The sequence below is a fragment of the Lissotriton helveticus genome, chromosome 2_1, assembly GCF_964261635.1.
Source record: "Lissotriton helveticus chromosome 2_1, aLisHel1.1, whole genome shotgun sequence".
In the NCBI taxonomy this organism is placed as follows: domain Eukaryota; kingdom Metazoa; phylum Chordata; class Amphibia; order Caudata; family Salamandridae; genus Lissotriton; species Lissotriton helveticus.
In genome coordinates, this window is record NC_136059.1 from 102771256 (window position 1) to 102787190 (window position 15935).

The following is a 15935-nucleotide window of genomic DNA, read 5'->3' on the forward strand; positions in this document are numbered from 1 at the left end:
AATCTTTTTCATGGCATCCTCTATGTTTCCCATTTTTTTGATTTTATCTTCGAGTTCATCGACTTCTGATCTCACTTCTGCTGCTAGCTCTTTTGCGGTTTCGACTATTAGCATCATAAGGTCTCTTGAGCACCTACTAGCAATTCTGCTCCATTTTTCTAAAAATGCCTTGTAGTGAACAAAGAGACCAGGAATATTTCTTACACGGAGACCCATTGGGATGATGCCTAGACGTAAATATGCCAACATGAATTCACCGTGGGCTTCAATGCGTGTAAGCTTCTTTTTGAGATCTAATAGTTTCTTAGTGTCGTCATTGTGACGATTGGATTCACCTGTGGTATTATTGAAGGAGCTAGAGGTGCCGACAAGCAACTCGAATTCTTCATCGGTGAAGCCAAACGTGTTTTGAAGAGCCATGATATTAGTTGTACCGATTTATAGCAATCTATATGAATGGATAATATCAAGGCTATGGTTAGCAAGTAATGTGACATTGTATGTGTTTTGTCAATTCTGAATAAACTGTGGAATTTTTTTTACAAAAACTAACGTTGTAGCTCAGTTCCCTTCCAATTATTATCTCTTGGGTTGCCTAGATTGTTACATACCAATTGTTTATTTTTCCCTGGTCTAGGAACCTCAATTCCATGTACTCAGGGGGTCCTTGTTAAATATATGCTAATCATTCCCAATAGTTGCATATACACTTGAGCTCTTGGCTCCCATGGTGTCTCCGGCCTCTTGTTCCAAGTCTTCTCCGAAGAGGTCCGGAATGGAACTTGTGTGCTGGCTCTGCCTGTCGCTACGTCAAACCAGATGGTCGCGAAACGTTTCTTCTATCAGAAAGCCCTACACTCATCGAAGGCCTGTTCGCTGTGCTCTGGAGACAAGCACAGGTTGCACACTTCGTGTGAGTCTGTGCGCAGAATCTTTACGTGGCACCGATGGCAGAATTTAATTGGAATCTGTTCCATCTACTACGAGGCAGTCCGACGCGGTTAGGCCCGACGGCCTTCCACAAGCTACCTGATCAAAAGAAGGTTTTTTTTTTAAATATGATACGCAGAGAATGGGATTACGCGACTGTAAACAATACCATTGATGGTGAGTGTCTTGTGCACCGAGGAAAAAAGGAAAAACTACGTCGGACCGGAGCGCAGTAATTTTCGTCTGATCTTGATGGCAGAAAAAGCAATCTAACAATGGAGTCAATGCTCATGCACCCTATCACCGAAAGGAAGAGTCACCTATCTCGTGACTAGAAAAGACTTATTCGAAGAAAAATAACTTGCAAACATCTGGACCCAACAGTAGATGGCAGGAGTATGCATAGCATGTGAATCTACAGCTGTACATGCCAAGAACAGATGTTTACTGGGTAAGTAACATTATCCTTTAATAAGAGGGTTGGAACTTTTCTAAAATCAGTTGAGGCCTCTGCTCATACTTACTCTATTTAGTTTGATGCGCTGCTCCCAAAAATCCATCTGGAGATACTAGTTTCATTTTTGGGCTCCATATTCAAATTCTTTCACATTTACAGAACGTTCTAAAATTTTCAGTTGTACGTTTTGCTTCTTTATTTATATAAACTTTATGAACCATTTAATATTTGATTTTCTAAGCAGTTGCTGTCCTCGTCAGTAGGCTTTGCTGACCACAGGTTTAGAACCACTGCTCTAATGCACCTGTACTCCGTAAACCCAGCTTTTCTGGGCCAGTTTAGAGACCACATTCTACAATGTCTTTGGTTCTTAAATGTATTTGGAAATCTCAGTCGAAGATGCCTCTTTATCAGATTTGGCGACAAAGGTCTTGACAAACTCTGTACTGGGAGTCACCTAAGTGCTTTTGCTGAGGCCTTATTATAGGTTGGGGAAACTTCTATGGTTTGTTTTTTCTCAAATGAGAACGAGTGCTCTCTGTGATTTTGGATAGTATGATTGAGTCAAAGTGTTTCTGCTTTTGTCTTTCATTTCTCTCTTTCTGACACACGTTCTGAATAGTATTGGCTTCTTTTTTGTGCGGGTGACTTTTCCCTGCGCATTCTTAATTGGATTATCTTTCGTTATAGTAGTCTCATTTTTATGAACAGAAGGGTGCTCAGCACATACCAATATATTTGAGATATCACAAAATAAATCATACTGCCTAGAACACAAGTAAAACCAGTGCAGGTCTAGAGTGCCTTGACCTTTTCTTTTTTGTGTTTTTAGTCTCTTTTTTAGTTTATGGTTTAAGTAACTGGTTTTCTACAGTAGTTTTAAGATTCATTTTTGGGTTTCGCCTGCCGAAGGCTGCGCTCTGCGCAGCTTTTCGGCGCAGGTGAAATCCTTTGTTAACAATAAGGACTTCGGGAACGTCCCCCGGCTCTCATTGGCTAGCTCCATAAATGGAGGCTAGCCATTGGGTGCCGGATCTGTCCGTCAAGGCCGGACCAGATTCGGGGGCGTTCCCGAGATTTTTTCCCTGGGCGGAGTTTCATTTTTTCCCGTTCCCTCCCCTTTCACTGAAAGTGATTTCAGATGCGCTGTCCATTCCCGCCCCCCTCCGTGTGCCTCCCCGCCCCCCCCTCGCTGTCCTGTGCACGTTTCCCGCCGTCCGTGTCCTCTCCCGCCCCCCCCTGTCCTCTCCCGCCCCCTCCCGCCGTTCACTGAAAGTGATTTCAGATGCGCTGTCCATTCCCGCCCCCCTCCGTGTGCCTCCCCGCCCCCCCCTCGCTGTCCTGTGCACGTTTCCCGCCGTCCGTGTCCTCTCCCGCCCCCCCTGTCCTCTCCCGCCCCCCTCCCGCCGTTCGTGTCCTCTCCCGCCCCCCTCCACGCCCACAAATCCTCAAAATCCGGAAGCTTGTGTCCGCCATTTTCTCTCCTTGCAGTGAAGGTAAGCCCGTGTTTGTTTCCCTCCGTGCCTTCTTCCCCCTGTCTGTTTCCCGCCCCCCTCCCGCTCTCCGTGTATTTTGTTTGTTTCCCTCCGTGCCTTCTTCCCCCTGTCTGTTTCCCGCCCCTGTCCGTTTCCCGCCCCCCTCCCGCTCTCCGTGTATTTTCAGCAGTTACTTTGCTAAGAACAATTTCCGCCGCTTGCGCCTCAGAGTAGCATTGGAGCAGGAAAACTGTAGCGGAGGAAGGTGAGAACACGTGCAGTGATTTGGTGTAGGACAAAACACACTTGTTGGGTATGAGAGAAGTACCTCTGCCCTAACGGTTCATAGACTGACGTCATGACTGCGGCCAATAAAGTTAACCCGAATTGTGGCTGGCTTGGCACCAGGCTTGGGTGTGGCCCCTACACCTCCATGTGCAATACAATAAACATCAAGTTATGTTTCTAGATCTGTTCGTGTATCTCTGTTTTGATCTGTCTGTGTCTGTCTGACGACCTGCCCCCTCTGTCTTTCTGTCGCTCTATCGATGCCTGTCTGGTCACCAGAGCTCCACCCTAGTGAACTGTGATATGCGGTGGTGAAACACACACGTGCACCTCGTGACATGGGGGGTTTAAAGGGTCTGTTTCCATAGATGGCCACTGAAGCAGGGGTCACCTGTCCGAGCGGTTTAAAGCTCGGATACCCAGGGAGCTCCTGGGCGCAGTTAATCCTCGAATGCCATCCCTGTATCCATTACAGAGGCGGTGCTCCGAGCCAGGGGTGTGCACGGCATCGGGGTACACGTCACCCTTCAGCCTCTTAAATGCGCGTTATCAAAGGGCTCTCGTTGCAATGGATACAGCGCTCCTGAGACCCGCTCCTGTTTCCACGGATTAGTCTGCGGGTCTTTGGGGGGGGGGGGTCTCCGTGGCCTGCTTTCCTTCCAAGCACCTGCGGATGCCGCGCACCTCATCCCTGCGGTTTAATATAAGCATGCATAAAATAGCCGCCTTCACCTGAGCCGCGCCTAATCTCAGCTCCCAAAAGCGGTTTAAAGCGCTCTAGTTTCACCTAATCCCGAAACCCAAACCAGAATCCACGAGGAAGCGGGGGCTGCGGCGGAGCGGGCAAATAAAGGCTCCCCCAGACTGAATTATTAAAAGGGGTGGGGGTCACCGGGGAGGGGTCGGTCTTCGGATCTGAAGCCTAAAACCTGCTGGGGCGGAGTATTCTGGGGCGGGGCTGGGGGTGCTTAAGAAGGTGGTGGGCTTTACTTAGGGCTGCTTGACTCGCACTCAAGCCATGAATGAAATTTGTCACTCGTGCAAGGGGTACACAAAAAAAAACTCGGCCTGGAGTCGGGCCGCCCTTCTGTGGGTGGCTTTCCTGACAGGGCCAGCTGTAGAAGCAGAGTGCCCTTACCTCAATGTTAATGTGGTTTAAGATTGCTTACATAGCGCACATACGCTTCAAAGGGCGTCTTGGCGCTAAGAGTTCGGAACCCTAACACTTAAAGGCGAAGGCCGCAAAAATTCTCAAAAGCATTTGCGCAACAGGCCCGTTTGCAGTTCGCTCCTAAAGAACAGAAAGTCAGACATTGACCTCAAAGAGGTGGGCGGAGGATTCTAATGTCTGAGATACAAAGGCAGTGAACATTCACCCCTCTTGTTGGTGCAATAAACCTCGGCCCCTGAGCCGCACAGAAGCGTGGACCGCAGAGCACTAGAGGGCGGGGTGTTACTGTCCGAGGACTCCACGAGGCGCCCCATAAATTCACCTGAGTCTTATGCACGTGGGTTTGAACCCCATCCTCGCCTCGGCCACCAGCCTCTGGAGAACACTGACTCCTGGGGACTTCCAGGCACCCACACACATCTCTGCTGCGGCACGAGGAAGCAGCCCGGGAATGCCTTGCAAGTTTGGGTTCACGCACTTTTTCCCAACTCATTTCCATCCTGGAAGTTGCTGCAGATTTACTCCTGCCAAGGAATGGAGTAAATCTATTTTCAGGCCGGGAACTGGCAGAGAAAGTACTAAAAAATGGTGATGGAGACCACAAGGGGTTACTTTAATAACAAGGAATCATTGTATTAGGTTTGCCCAAATTGTATTGATATGAATTTATATAAAAAAAAGTTTTCAGACGTATAAAAAAAAATAGCTTAAACATTATTTTGTATATTCAAGAAAATAAAAAAGATATATATATAATTTTTGAATGATCAGTCTGCCTGATTGTTGCATGGTGTACCTGCCTTTAGTATGAGCCCAATGGAGGCCATTTAGTTAAGAAATATAGGTCAGATAAGAGTGTCTCTTTTTGATAATTGCTATTTCCCCCCTTTACTCTTGGACCTTATATTTAACTCCGGGGGTACCTTTTCCTCATATAGACTACAAGGGGTTACTCCATGGGGAAAAATGTTTCCTTCTCTTCATAATGAGAGTAAGTTCCGTTGCGCTCCAGCACAGGTGTTTCGCACACAGGACTGTACACTTTGGCAAGTTATGCACGTGAAAGCCGTCCAGGTGCAAGTGAGTAGGAATACACAACCTCTTCCAAGAACAAGATAAAAACACACTCCTGCTGCCGGTTTTCAAAACTCTTCTCAGAAACCTTTGCCAAGTTTCCAAATTCCTGGCAGTACTCACTGAAACCACAGCATCATCATGCACCTTGAATTCACATCCATCAAGCTGAGCTACAGTGGTTTTTCGTACACTGCGACTCCTTCTCACAAAATGTCCCTGACGACTGCACTTAAAACAGGCCTGAGATTAGGCAGGCCAAGGCTTAGCAGAAGCTGCACGAGCCTTGTTACCACGTCTGAAACATGTGTGAATCACAATGTCCTACTTCACTTCACAGGGACGTTCAGATTTGCTCCAATGTCCATTTTTTACATCCTTGCGCTCTTCCTCGCTTTCTTCTTTTCCACAAAGCACATTCCCTTCGTTCTCAGGAGATAATTCCCCAGGAGTCGATAGTTCCTTAAAATGGGCATCCAACTTTTCGATAGCCCTAGAAAGACTTACTCCATACTCAAGATCTGCGTCTACAGCTGACAGCAATCTTTCTGTTGCTGGTTCTTTCAATTCATTGATCCCATGTGGTTTCATCTTTAAACTCACAATAATTGCAAGTAAAAGCTGGTCTCCTTCAGGCAGATGTAAAGTCAGCTATAGATTCTCTCTGTTCTTGACTTCTTTGTAAGAACTTGTCTTATTCAGCAAAACCCCCCTTATCCAAACATTTGATGACCGCGGCCCACTCATTCCATTACTTCCATAGGTACTACCTTTCCTGAAACCCCATCTTGAAGTACTTGAAAATTGACTTCCAACAAAGGCAAGGTTTTTAACATTGATCTTCCTTCAGGACCTAAATTATGTTTCCGCCCGGTGAGATCTCTGAATGAGCGGCCTCAGTTCCGAGTCGGACCGTGACCAGCAGCGCCAGGCAGGAGCTGTCATCAATGGGCGAAGAGTTCCGGGGCGGCAGGGGTGCGGTGCCTGCAGACCCCCACAACTGGCAGGGGCAGCACAGCCGGGCCCGGCACAGCCCCCAGGTACACACGCGGAGCCCCCGGTCATGCTCGGCCAGGAAGCTGCAGCAACGCTGCAGATGTGCACTGCCGTAAAAAAGTTCAGCACTGACTTCCTGAGCAGGACATCACCACAAGCCCTCTACCCCGTTAAAAAGACACACGTGCACTCCAGTGGAGAGCGCTACTTACTGCTGCGAGTCCTCTTGTGCCTGCACATCGTGCGCTGCCGTCGCCGCGGGAGGGAGTCCAGGCATGCACAGTCCTCCTCCTGGGTGCAAGGTGCTCGTCCCACTGGATGCCGATTTTGCAGAAAAGCTTCACCAGGGACCCGATTCCAAAAGGGGAAAAAAACAACAGGAAAAAAACTTGCGTGTGCGCCAGAGAGTGAGGAAGCAGCTCTACCTGTCGGTGCTGCTGGCTGTGATCAGTGACTGAGCTGCTGCACTAGTCTCAGGAGACTCCTGGCAGCTCACACGGACAGGCACACTCCACACTGCATCTATTATCGAGCAGCTCGGGAAATGGAGTCCAGGCCAAGGGGCGCTCGCAGCTGCAGCTGGAATCAAGTGCCTAGCACTCCAGCCGCCCGCTTACACACACACGGGCTTCTTAGTCTAAGAAGAAACATCCATCCCTCCCATCCCCTCCCCCACCGTCAGACTCGAGGCTTCAAGCTCTAACTTGTGCATTTGAAACAGTGACCACAGCGCCATGAAACCGCCCAACTCTGGAAGGACAGATCTGAATATGGAACCAGAGGCAGTTCATGTTATGTGTATGTCTCTGGGTGGGTGTGTGTGGCTCTGGGTGGGTGGGTGTGGGGCTCTGGGTGTGTGTGTGTGGGGCACCGGATGTGTGTGTGTGGGGCACCGGATGTGTGTGTGTGGGGCACCGGATGTGTGTGTGTGGGGCACCGGATGTGTGTGTGTGGGGCACCGGATGTGTGTGTGTGGGGCACCGGATGTGTGTGTGTGGGGCACCGGATGTGTGTGTGTGGGGCACCGGATGTGTGTGTGTGTGGCTCTGGGTGGGTGTGTGTGTGGCTCTGGGTGTGTGTGTGGCTCTGGGTGTGTGTGTGGCTCTGGGTGTGTGTGTGGCTCTGGGTGTGTGTGTGGCTCTGGGTGTGTGTGTGGCTCTGGGTGTGTGTGTGGCTCTGGGTGTGTGTGTGGCTCTGGGTGTGGGTGTGTGTGTGGCTCTGGGTGTGTGTGTGGCTGTGTGTGTGTGTGTGTGTGTAGCTCTAGGAGTGTGTGTGTGTGTGGCTCTGGGTGGGTGTGTGTGTGTGGCTCTGGGTGTGTGTGTGGCTCTGGGGGTGTGTGTGTGTGTCTGTGGCTCTGGGTGTGTGTGTGTGTGTGGCGCTCTGGGTGTGTGTGTGTGTGGCGCTCTGGGTGTGTGTGTGTGTGTGTGTGTGGCTCTGGGTGTGTGTGTGTGTGGTAGTAATTGCTGTCTGCTGAGCTCGTCCGTAGGGTACAATAGGTCTCACATTTGCGAAAGATTAAGCTAATGACAATGTAAATGCAAATGACATTTATTTATCTGTATTCAAAACCAAATCATAAATACAAATTTTAACATTTACAATGCCAATAGCTCTAACTTTTCCAAAGGTGAAACCATTGCATTGTAAATGCTTGTTTAAGTAGCATCTGTTCTGTTCATTCAGAGAAATGTTTCATGTTCTCTGGCGGTTTCTTGTGTTTAGCCTCATGCTGTAGTAATTTTACTTGCACTTTGTTTGGAGCTGGTCATTTCCCTAGCTGGCCCCTGGTTTGATAATTTGGCTAACTGCTGGACATGTCTGCCACATTTTCTCTCAGGATGGTCTTTCTTTCTTATTCGTCTGAAAATAAAGTGTATTGTGGTTTTAACGTTTGAAGACAGGGTTGGGGGAGGGGGTCCTTCAAGGGTAGGTTGCTCATCTGTTGGATGGATGTGTGAGTGATTAAATGAGACCTTCATAGAGTGCCCCACTGCAGATTGCTGCCTGTTGTTCAGTTCTGAGATGCCTTTTACCCCCTCACTCATTTTCAAGCTTGAAGACTATCAACTTTGTCTTTTGATTGACAATGGCATAGAATCTACCCCTGATTACCAGCTATCTGTAAAATGGTAATCCTAGTTTGTTGTAGAACATATATTGCATCTTTGGTTTATTGTGTGACTTTTTACCCTTTCTAACTTCCATTGTCTCCTATAAAACTGCCAGCACTGATGACTGTCTAAATGTGTGATTTTGTTTTAAAGAGCAAACTGAGTTCCTTTTTATATTCTATTGTGTCTCCCATCTGATGATTTTTGCTAAACATGCTTTAGGGCAGAGCTTTATCCTCTCTGCACAGCCAACATACAAAACTACTTTTCTGTTCTCACTTTCTGAACCATGAAATCAAGGCATGCCTGTGTTTCTTAACTTCCATCAGGAGCTGACAATATTTTTGTGCTGTTTTCTTGCAGGAAATGAGTGTTGCCGTGATCACTACCTGTGGACACTTTTTCCATGCCGGCTGTCTCCGCAAGTGGCTGTATGTTCAAGATACGTGTCCCATGTGTCATCAGCAGGTAAATCCGCCGACCCCCGAGAGAGGCCATGGAGAGTCCAATGGAGACGAGGAAAGAGAGGAGCAAGCAGCAGTGCAAGAAGCCAGTGGGGCTGAACCTGCAAGTGGGAAGGCGGGCGCTTCACCCCAAGACACCGAGGGACCACCACCACCACCTGCAGCTGAAAATGTAGTGCCATCTCCAGAAACTAGTGAGGCGATGGGCATCCTGGAGTGGAACTATGCTGCAGCCGCTGCTTTACCGGAAATAAATCCCCATAATCGTGGAAGTACAGGCGTGTGTGATGAAGGTTGCAGACAGTGTACCCATGCCGCTGTACAGCGAACATCGGATGAGTTTACTGATTTGGTTAAAATCTCACAAGAGTTTTTAAGTAAGGAAACTGTGGATCTTGAGTGTGACTTATCTGCTGCTGGAGACGGCGGTATTTACACACATGGTACGGGTATGCATCAAAAACGCAAGACTCCATTGCCTTCCAAAGATACCTTTAGTAGAACTCAACCAGGAAACGTGGAAACAGATACTTGGGTTCTAAGTGCCTTAAGACAAACTGATAACGATTGTTCTCAAGATGCACTGAGCCCGGTAAGATTCCACGAAGAACATTGTGGCAATGGTGGATCAGTTCCTGATGCAAGAGAAACATGGGTGCAAATGAGTGGCCTAAAAGGAGTGACAAATGACCGTATTCTTCAGAAACCCGCACAGCACACAGACGATGACCCTTCGTAGCACTTACAACTTTCTTTCATGTCAACCTATTGTCCTTGTCTTACCACGAACAGGTGAATTAAATATGATGACCTGGCCATAGAATAAGTTGTGTTCCCTCTAAGCAGACTACCTCTGAGTACGAGGACAGGAGGCGCAGAGAAGATACACCCCAGCCTGCTGGAGGAGCCTTCTGTTGGTGAGGGCAGGGAAAGGGAGGAACTATTGCCAAGTGTTTCTTATGCGAGTGACAGCCAGGCGTGCAGTCATTCTGTGGTTGGTAAAAAGAGGAAATCAAATGATGGGAAAAGGTGAATCCTGTTGTAGAGGTGAAACTCCATCGGCTTTCGCATTCTTCCCTATACAGATTGCTGAACGCCTTTATTTTTATTTTTACAGAAGATAGTGCTGAAAATTATGAAGAATGCTTTCGATTCTATTAACCTCCAGCCAGTGATCTCCAAAAATGAAACCAAACGCACATTTTTATATTTCTACATTAGACAAAAAAGAACATAGTTGTTGCAAATTTTTGCACTAGGAACGTCTACCAAAAAGGATATTGCCAATTATGGATGCGGAGCCAAAAGACTTGAGTGTGTCTTAATATACACTTTACTCTGTTCTGTTGCTTAAATGATAGTATTCAACAGAGGAGCCTCTTAAGTGCTGAACAATTATTGTAGCTACAGGTATCTGACCTCGGTCCAAGCAGTAAAGTGTGGGTGAGCTAACAGATGGATCATACTCAACGGCGCGATAGGTCTCCACTCTTGTTCGATCAGTGTGGTAGGTCTTTGTGCTTTGTTTAGAAAAGATGCAAGTGCAGTGTCTCTCATGAAGATGCTTATTTTATATATACTGGCAGATACTGGTGTTAGTAAACTTATGTTGCAGAACGTGAGTGCTCACTGCCTGAATTGACTAAAATTGGCCAATTGTGGTAGAAGCATCCTTTTGCCTGCTAAAGTGGTTTACTGTCTTGTATGGACTTCCCTCCCACCCAAAGGTCTAGAATCATTTTTTGACTCTGTTTATTCCTCGTTTGGTTCTGAATCAAGTTGTCAAGTTATCATTTTGCAACTAATCGAGCCCTCAGCAGTATAGGGAACGTCTGTATCCTTTAATATGACCACTCCTGTGTCATTGAATGCAGTGTTCTCTTCTGTGGCTACTTTTTGGTTGTTTGTACTTAGTTCTCATGGCTGCTCGTACAATTTGAAAATGACCCACAAGTATTTGTTGCAAGTCTAGGAACTTTCTGGCACTCAGCTGTTGTTCTAAGACCATGAGTGCCAATTTTGGAGAAAAAAAAGAAGAAACATTTTAGGACAGTGTGGTGGGCTGATCTTCTTGCAGACATATTGTGACAAATCATGTTGTTTTGCTAATTTCACTTTACTAATCCGAATGAAAAAAAATTAAATTTGCTGTACTCAATTCCTCCCCCACCACATGGTACCCAGTCATCTTGGTAAACGGGTAGGGATACATGTTTAATGTGAAAGCACTTTTAAACTAGAGTACTGGTTAGGGTTTATAAAATCATGTGACCATTGAAGATTTTTGTTAGTTACTATGGGTGAAGTGTAGATGTGAAATGGAACAAGAAAAGTAGAGTTAATGCATGCTGATTATTTTGAATTCAGGGAAGGAACAGCAGTTGGAGATTATTGATGGGTATTGAAGGTTAAAGGGAGACTGAGATTAGACTGAGAAAGCGGAGTGTGGGAAAAGAAGAGGTTGGGGTAGCGTTGGAGATGTGGTCCTTTTCATCTGGTAATGGTCTGGCACTTCGGAGGATGACTGAATTTGAAAAATGAGACATTCAAACATAAAATTGTGTGAAGACCATTGTCTAATTTTTAGAATTTGGATTTCAGACTCCGCTTTCAGAGTTTACAAATATGAAGATTTGTAAAATGTTGAATTTATATCAGACTGCCTTCTCCATCTAGGAGCTAAGTGGGTGGTTGATTGTTTTTTAGGTTACTGGAGCTCATACAATGTTTTCTTTTTCTCAGGGCTAAGTAAGGTAAATGATGGGCTTTTGTGATTTTAGAGCTGTTAATTTATAAACCAGGTCCCCATGCTGTCCAGTACATTTTATATGCCCTGCTATGTGTTCTCAGCAAATCACTGTTTTGTGGTGATTTTGAAGCATGGAGGAAAGTCAGGAGGATGGAGCATCTTGTCGAAACTGAGAAACTTGATGCAAGTAGGCAGACGCTACCAAGGCAGGGCGGCACCTGACCAGTGGACCATGGGTGAAAAGACCAGGGTAGGAACGGAGATCGGGTCTGCCTCTTCCTCAGTTACCAAATGCTTTGGTTGATGTGTGTTCAAATGGAACTCTAAAATCAGGAAACCTAATCCAGTAATGGTATTACTAGCAGGACTGCCATGATTTGCAGTGGAATACAAGGAGGACATATTTCGGTGGTTGCTTTTTGTCTGTGGTTGATTTTTATGGTGTTTGAACTGGAACGCCTTTCATTTCCTCTGTCCAACGGGGCACAGGTTGTGCTTTTGACACCTGTGGAGGCTGCTATTAATTTAACATGGTTCACCAGTTTGTAAGATCTCAAGGGAACAATTTCCTCTGAGATTGACGCTAGCTTGCGAAACCACTGATCTTATTTTGTACCTTGTAACAAATGAAACTTGCACGTTTTTGTATTTCAGGAAGTATGGTCTCTGCTCTTGAAAAAAAGTATTCTAAAGGAGCGATTGACTACATCAAGTTAGGAAAGGATAATCCTACTACATTTTAAACATCAAGAGAAGTGGTTTCTGAATCTTTTTTAGCAGCAGACATGACCGTGTAGCAAAGTTGTGCACAAGTGAAACAAAAGAACAAAGTTCTAATCACCTTCTTGAAAAAACTATGGGAGTTTGGACATAGCTCTAAAATTCTGTCTTTGTATGTGTTTATCTGATGAGCAGTGTGCTGAGAAACAACAAGCAATTCTCACATCTATGTTAATACACCTTGATAAAGGTTTGCCTTTATAAAGGCTTGATGTAAAATCCTTTGTCTGAACGGTTGTACCGAGACTGATGAGAGCAAGAAGTATATACCTTAGTATGGGAAGTCTGGTTCATCTGTGAAATTAGGAAGCACTTTTTTCACTGTCAAAGTTGTTATACTGTACCCTCAGAGACCATACAGGTCTCAAAGGTTGTTGTCATCAGAAAGTGGATTACCTGCTCCTTTAAGCGGTCTTCAGCAATATAAATGTAATTACAGAGTCTCTAAATTTGTCTACATAAAGATGCAAATCACTCACTTCATCAGCAATGCACAGTGAATGGTGCTGTTGCAGGAGAAATTTCAGATGTTAAAAATCGACCTGTTGTATCTGAGAACTTAAATTCACATGTTTCGGCTGCTGTCGACCACAAACACCTTCAGCTGCACTTTTATTTCTTACCAATGAATGAATATATTTTATTATTCGTGAGTTTTATTTAAACTATGTGCACTTTAAGTTAACCATGCAAATATGACAGTACCCGTCCCAAAATACATAATACAATCTGCATTTCAACACCTCCGTTATTAGAATTACTATTTAGAACTTTCAAATTTCTTAAAATCATTTATCATCCTATATCTCTCTGAAATGCTCCTTAATTCACAATTGTATTTTTTTCCAACTTGTGCTCATTACACATTTTGTTTCACCGATTGGTGTACTGAGAATTCAAAGTATTTTGATTGCAGTTGTGACGAATACAATCCCAGTCTGCTTCAGGTGATTTTTGAAACCCTCTGCTTCTGGTACTCCTTTTGATTGAGTACAGTTACCTTTCTTTAGTACTGCAGCAGGTTTTCAGATTAGGTTAAACGTAATTATGAGAATGTAATATTCAGCGAGAGTAGGCATTGAAATCAAATCCACGTACAAGTCATTAAGATAAATATTTAAAAGTATCTTCTGACCTCCGTTCGCACTGAATTTGGCAGTTGTGAGGACTAGATGAAACCACAGAAACATCCTTCCCCCTACTTAAGATGCTGTGGAATGCCTGGCAGGGGTTGAACAAGTGCTTGTGTAGAGCGTCCATGTGCACCTTAGGCTTGGAGCTGGTGGATCCGTTCCTGATCAATCGCCTAAGGTCGTGGAGTGCTGGCGTGTGCCCTGAAGCATTCCAATGGTTGCTTTTTCAATACAGTTTTACCAGCTAATCTAACTAGACCGCTTCAATACTCATTTGTTATGTCACGGACTGTTGCAACTTCTTCTCCATACACAGGTGTTGGTCAAGAGTGGAAACAATGTCATGAAAATACGCCATCGGGTCAGGGCACCCTTCCTCCTTTTTAAAGCGGTCAATCAGTTGAGACACGATGCAAGATGAAGCAGCATACCGGTTACGTGTATGGTGCCTACGTATGGCACATTGTAAGATATTTTCAGAATTTGAATATTAGTAAAATAGTTCAAAGGTTTCTCAACTTGATCCATTAATGACAAAGTGTCCGGTATTTGAACAGAAATACATCTTTAGTACGTACATGAGGGGTTTAAACCAGTCCCGGAACCCAAAAATGCTGCGGTAATCATTATAAGATGTACCTCCTTCTGTTTTGAGTGTTAAGATTAATGTATGTTTTTACTGTCGGGGCTTTACTTTTAAAGATGCTGACTTTCGAAGATGTGCAATGGACTGAGATGTGCGATCTTACAATTGCATTCAAGAATAATGTATTGTGGCTCACTATTCTCAAAGATCCACCCTCCCCAACCCTTAAATTGGGCACCCTTGGAATGCTTTAGCCACAGTATATTTCTGAAACTGATAACAGAATGGTAGCCAGGGATGGGCATCACACTGCAACCTCCACTTTTATGACAAATGGTCACTGGGATCTATTGACAAAGAACATCAGAGGAGAGCAGCTTGCAGGAGGTTCACCTCTATCTTGTAGTCGTCAGAAATGTTAAAAACAGGTAAAGCTGATTTTCTTTATTGGTATGTTTAATATTGAAGATTACATTTAGAGTGAGCTAGAGTTCTTGCTTCACAGTTACTGTTGTTGATTTATTTTTTCTCATTGGTACACATCTCATATAGGCAACCCTTGAGAGAATATGTGTAGAATAATATCCCAGTGATGTTCTTTTTGTTTCCAAAATACAAGATACAACTCAATAATGTTTGAAATTCTTAACATCACTGTGTCTGTTTGCATCTCTCTCTTATCTATACAGTGTACTTAGAACGTGGTGGTGTGTACTCCTTGTGTCCAAAACAGTCTGGGTTGTTGTATACAGTTCTGCTTGCAGCCGATCTGAAATTGTTCTTCAGTTCATATGTCTCAGGCAGTGGGAAGGCAGAGGTCTATGACCAGCACAAGAACCTGCCAACATTTATGCAATGAGAATGGACGCCTCCTGCCTTACCCAGTCTATCCCAGTGGCATTATTGTTGAAGGGGTGCCCTATGTCTACCCCCTATGCAGCTATTAATCAGTCGTATTATTGTGTAACAATGTATTTTACTCAAAAAGCTGAAGTGCCTTATTTTCAAAAACTAAGTGTTATGAAAATCTATCAATATTCGCTGAAATTTCCCTACTGACTGGACCTGGATCCAGTCTTTATTATGTTGCCATGGGAACTCTGATGGAATACCTCACTCAAACGTTTGACTCACTGACTGACAATCTCCAGTTCAAGGAAGTGTAATATGACTAATTCTTGCACAGTTTTTGTTAAATAAATGATTTTGTTTGCGCAGGTCTTGAATATTTGTGAATTCTAGTTTTGCGGCCTTTGGTTCTTTTATGTGGGTCTATTCATAACTTAAACCGCTTGTTACAAGGACGAGTTCCCATGGTTTCGAGAAGCCTCCCTTTGCAATAAAATGAGCCTAACAATGTGTTTTTTGCACAGGTCCGGACTTTTCATTTACAAGCTTGCATGTAGTACCTTGCAATGTGTTGTCAACTGTCATCTGTTGTAGTCAAACTAAAATTTTTAGGTTTGACTTATGAACGCCAAATCCTATCATCATCTTTTTTTAAAGTATTCATACAGGGGATTCACTGAAATTGGAAGTGTTATTTTCTTTTGAGTACCATTCAACTAAAACCTGCTTACATGCTATTTATAAAAGTGTCATCTTAACTCCTCCATGTTTGGCTTAGTCAACATAATTTACGCTAATGTTTCTGCTAGTGTGCCTGCTTCTGTACGGATAGGTAACATTAGATGTTTTGTCTTGACCTGTCTGCAAGGAAT

At 44.8% G+C, this 15935-nt stretch overlaps 1 protein-coding gene across 1 annotated transcript in view; it reads left to right on the forward strand.

Moving 5' to 3' along the window:
• The window catches only part of LOC144817762 (RING finger protein 145-like), a 69004-nt gene extending 53573 nt beyond the window's left edge, over positions 1-15431 (forward strand). The window contains exon 10 of the mRNA XM_078674553.1: positions 8866-15431. Within this exon, the coding sequence (XP_078530679.1) occupies positions 8866-9705 (840 nt within the window). The 3' untranslated portion in view covers positions 9706-15431. The remainder of the gene's footprint in view (positions 1-8865) is intronic.
• Positions 15432-15935: the final 504 nt, after the last annotated feature.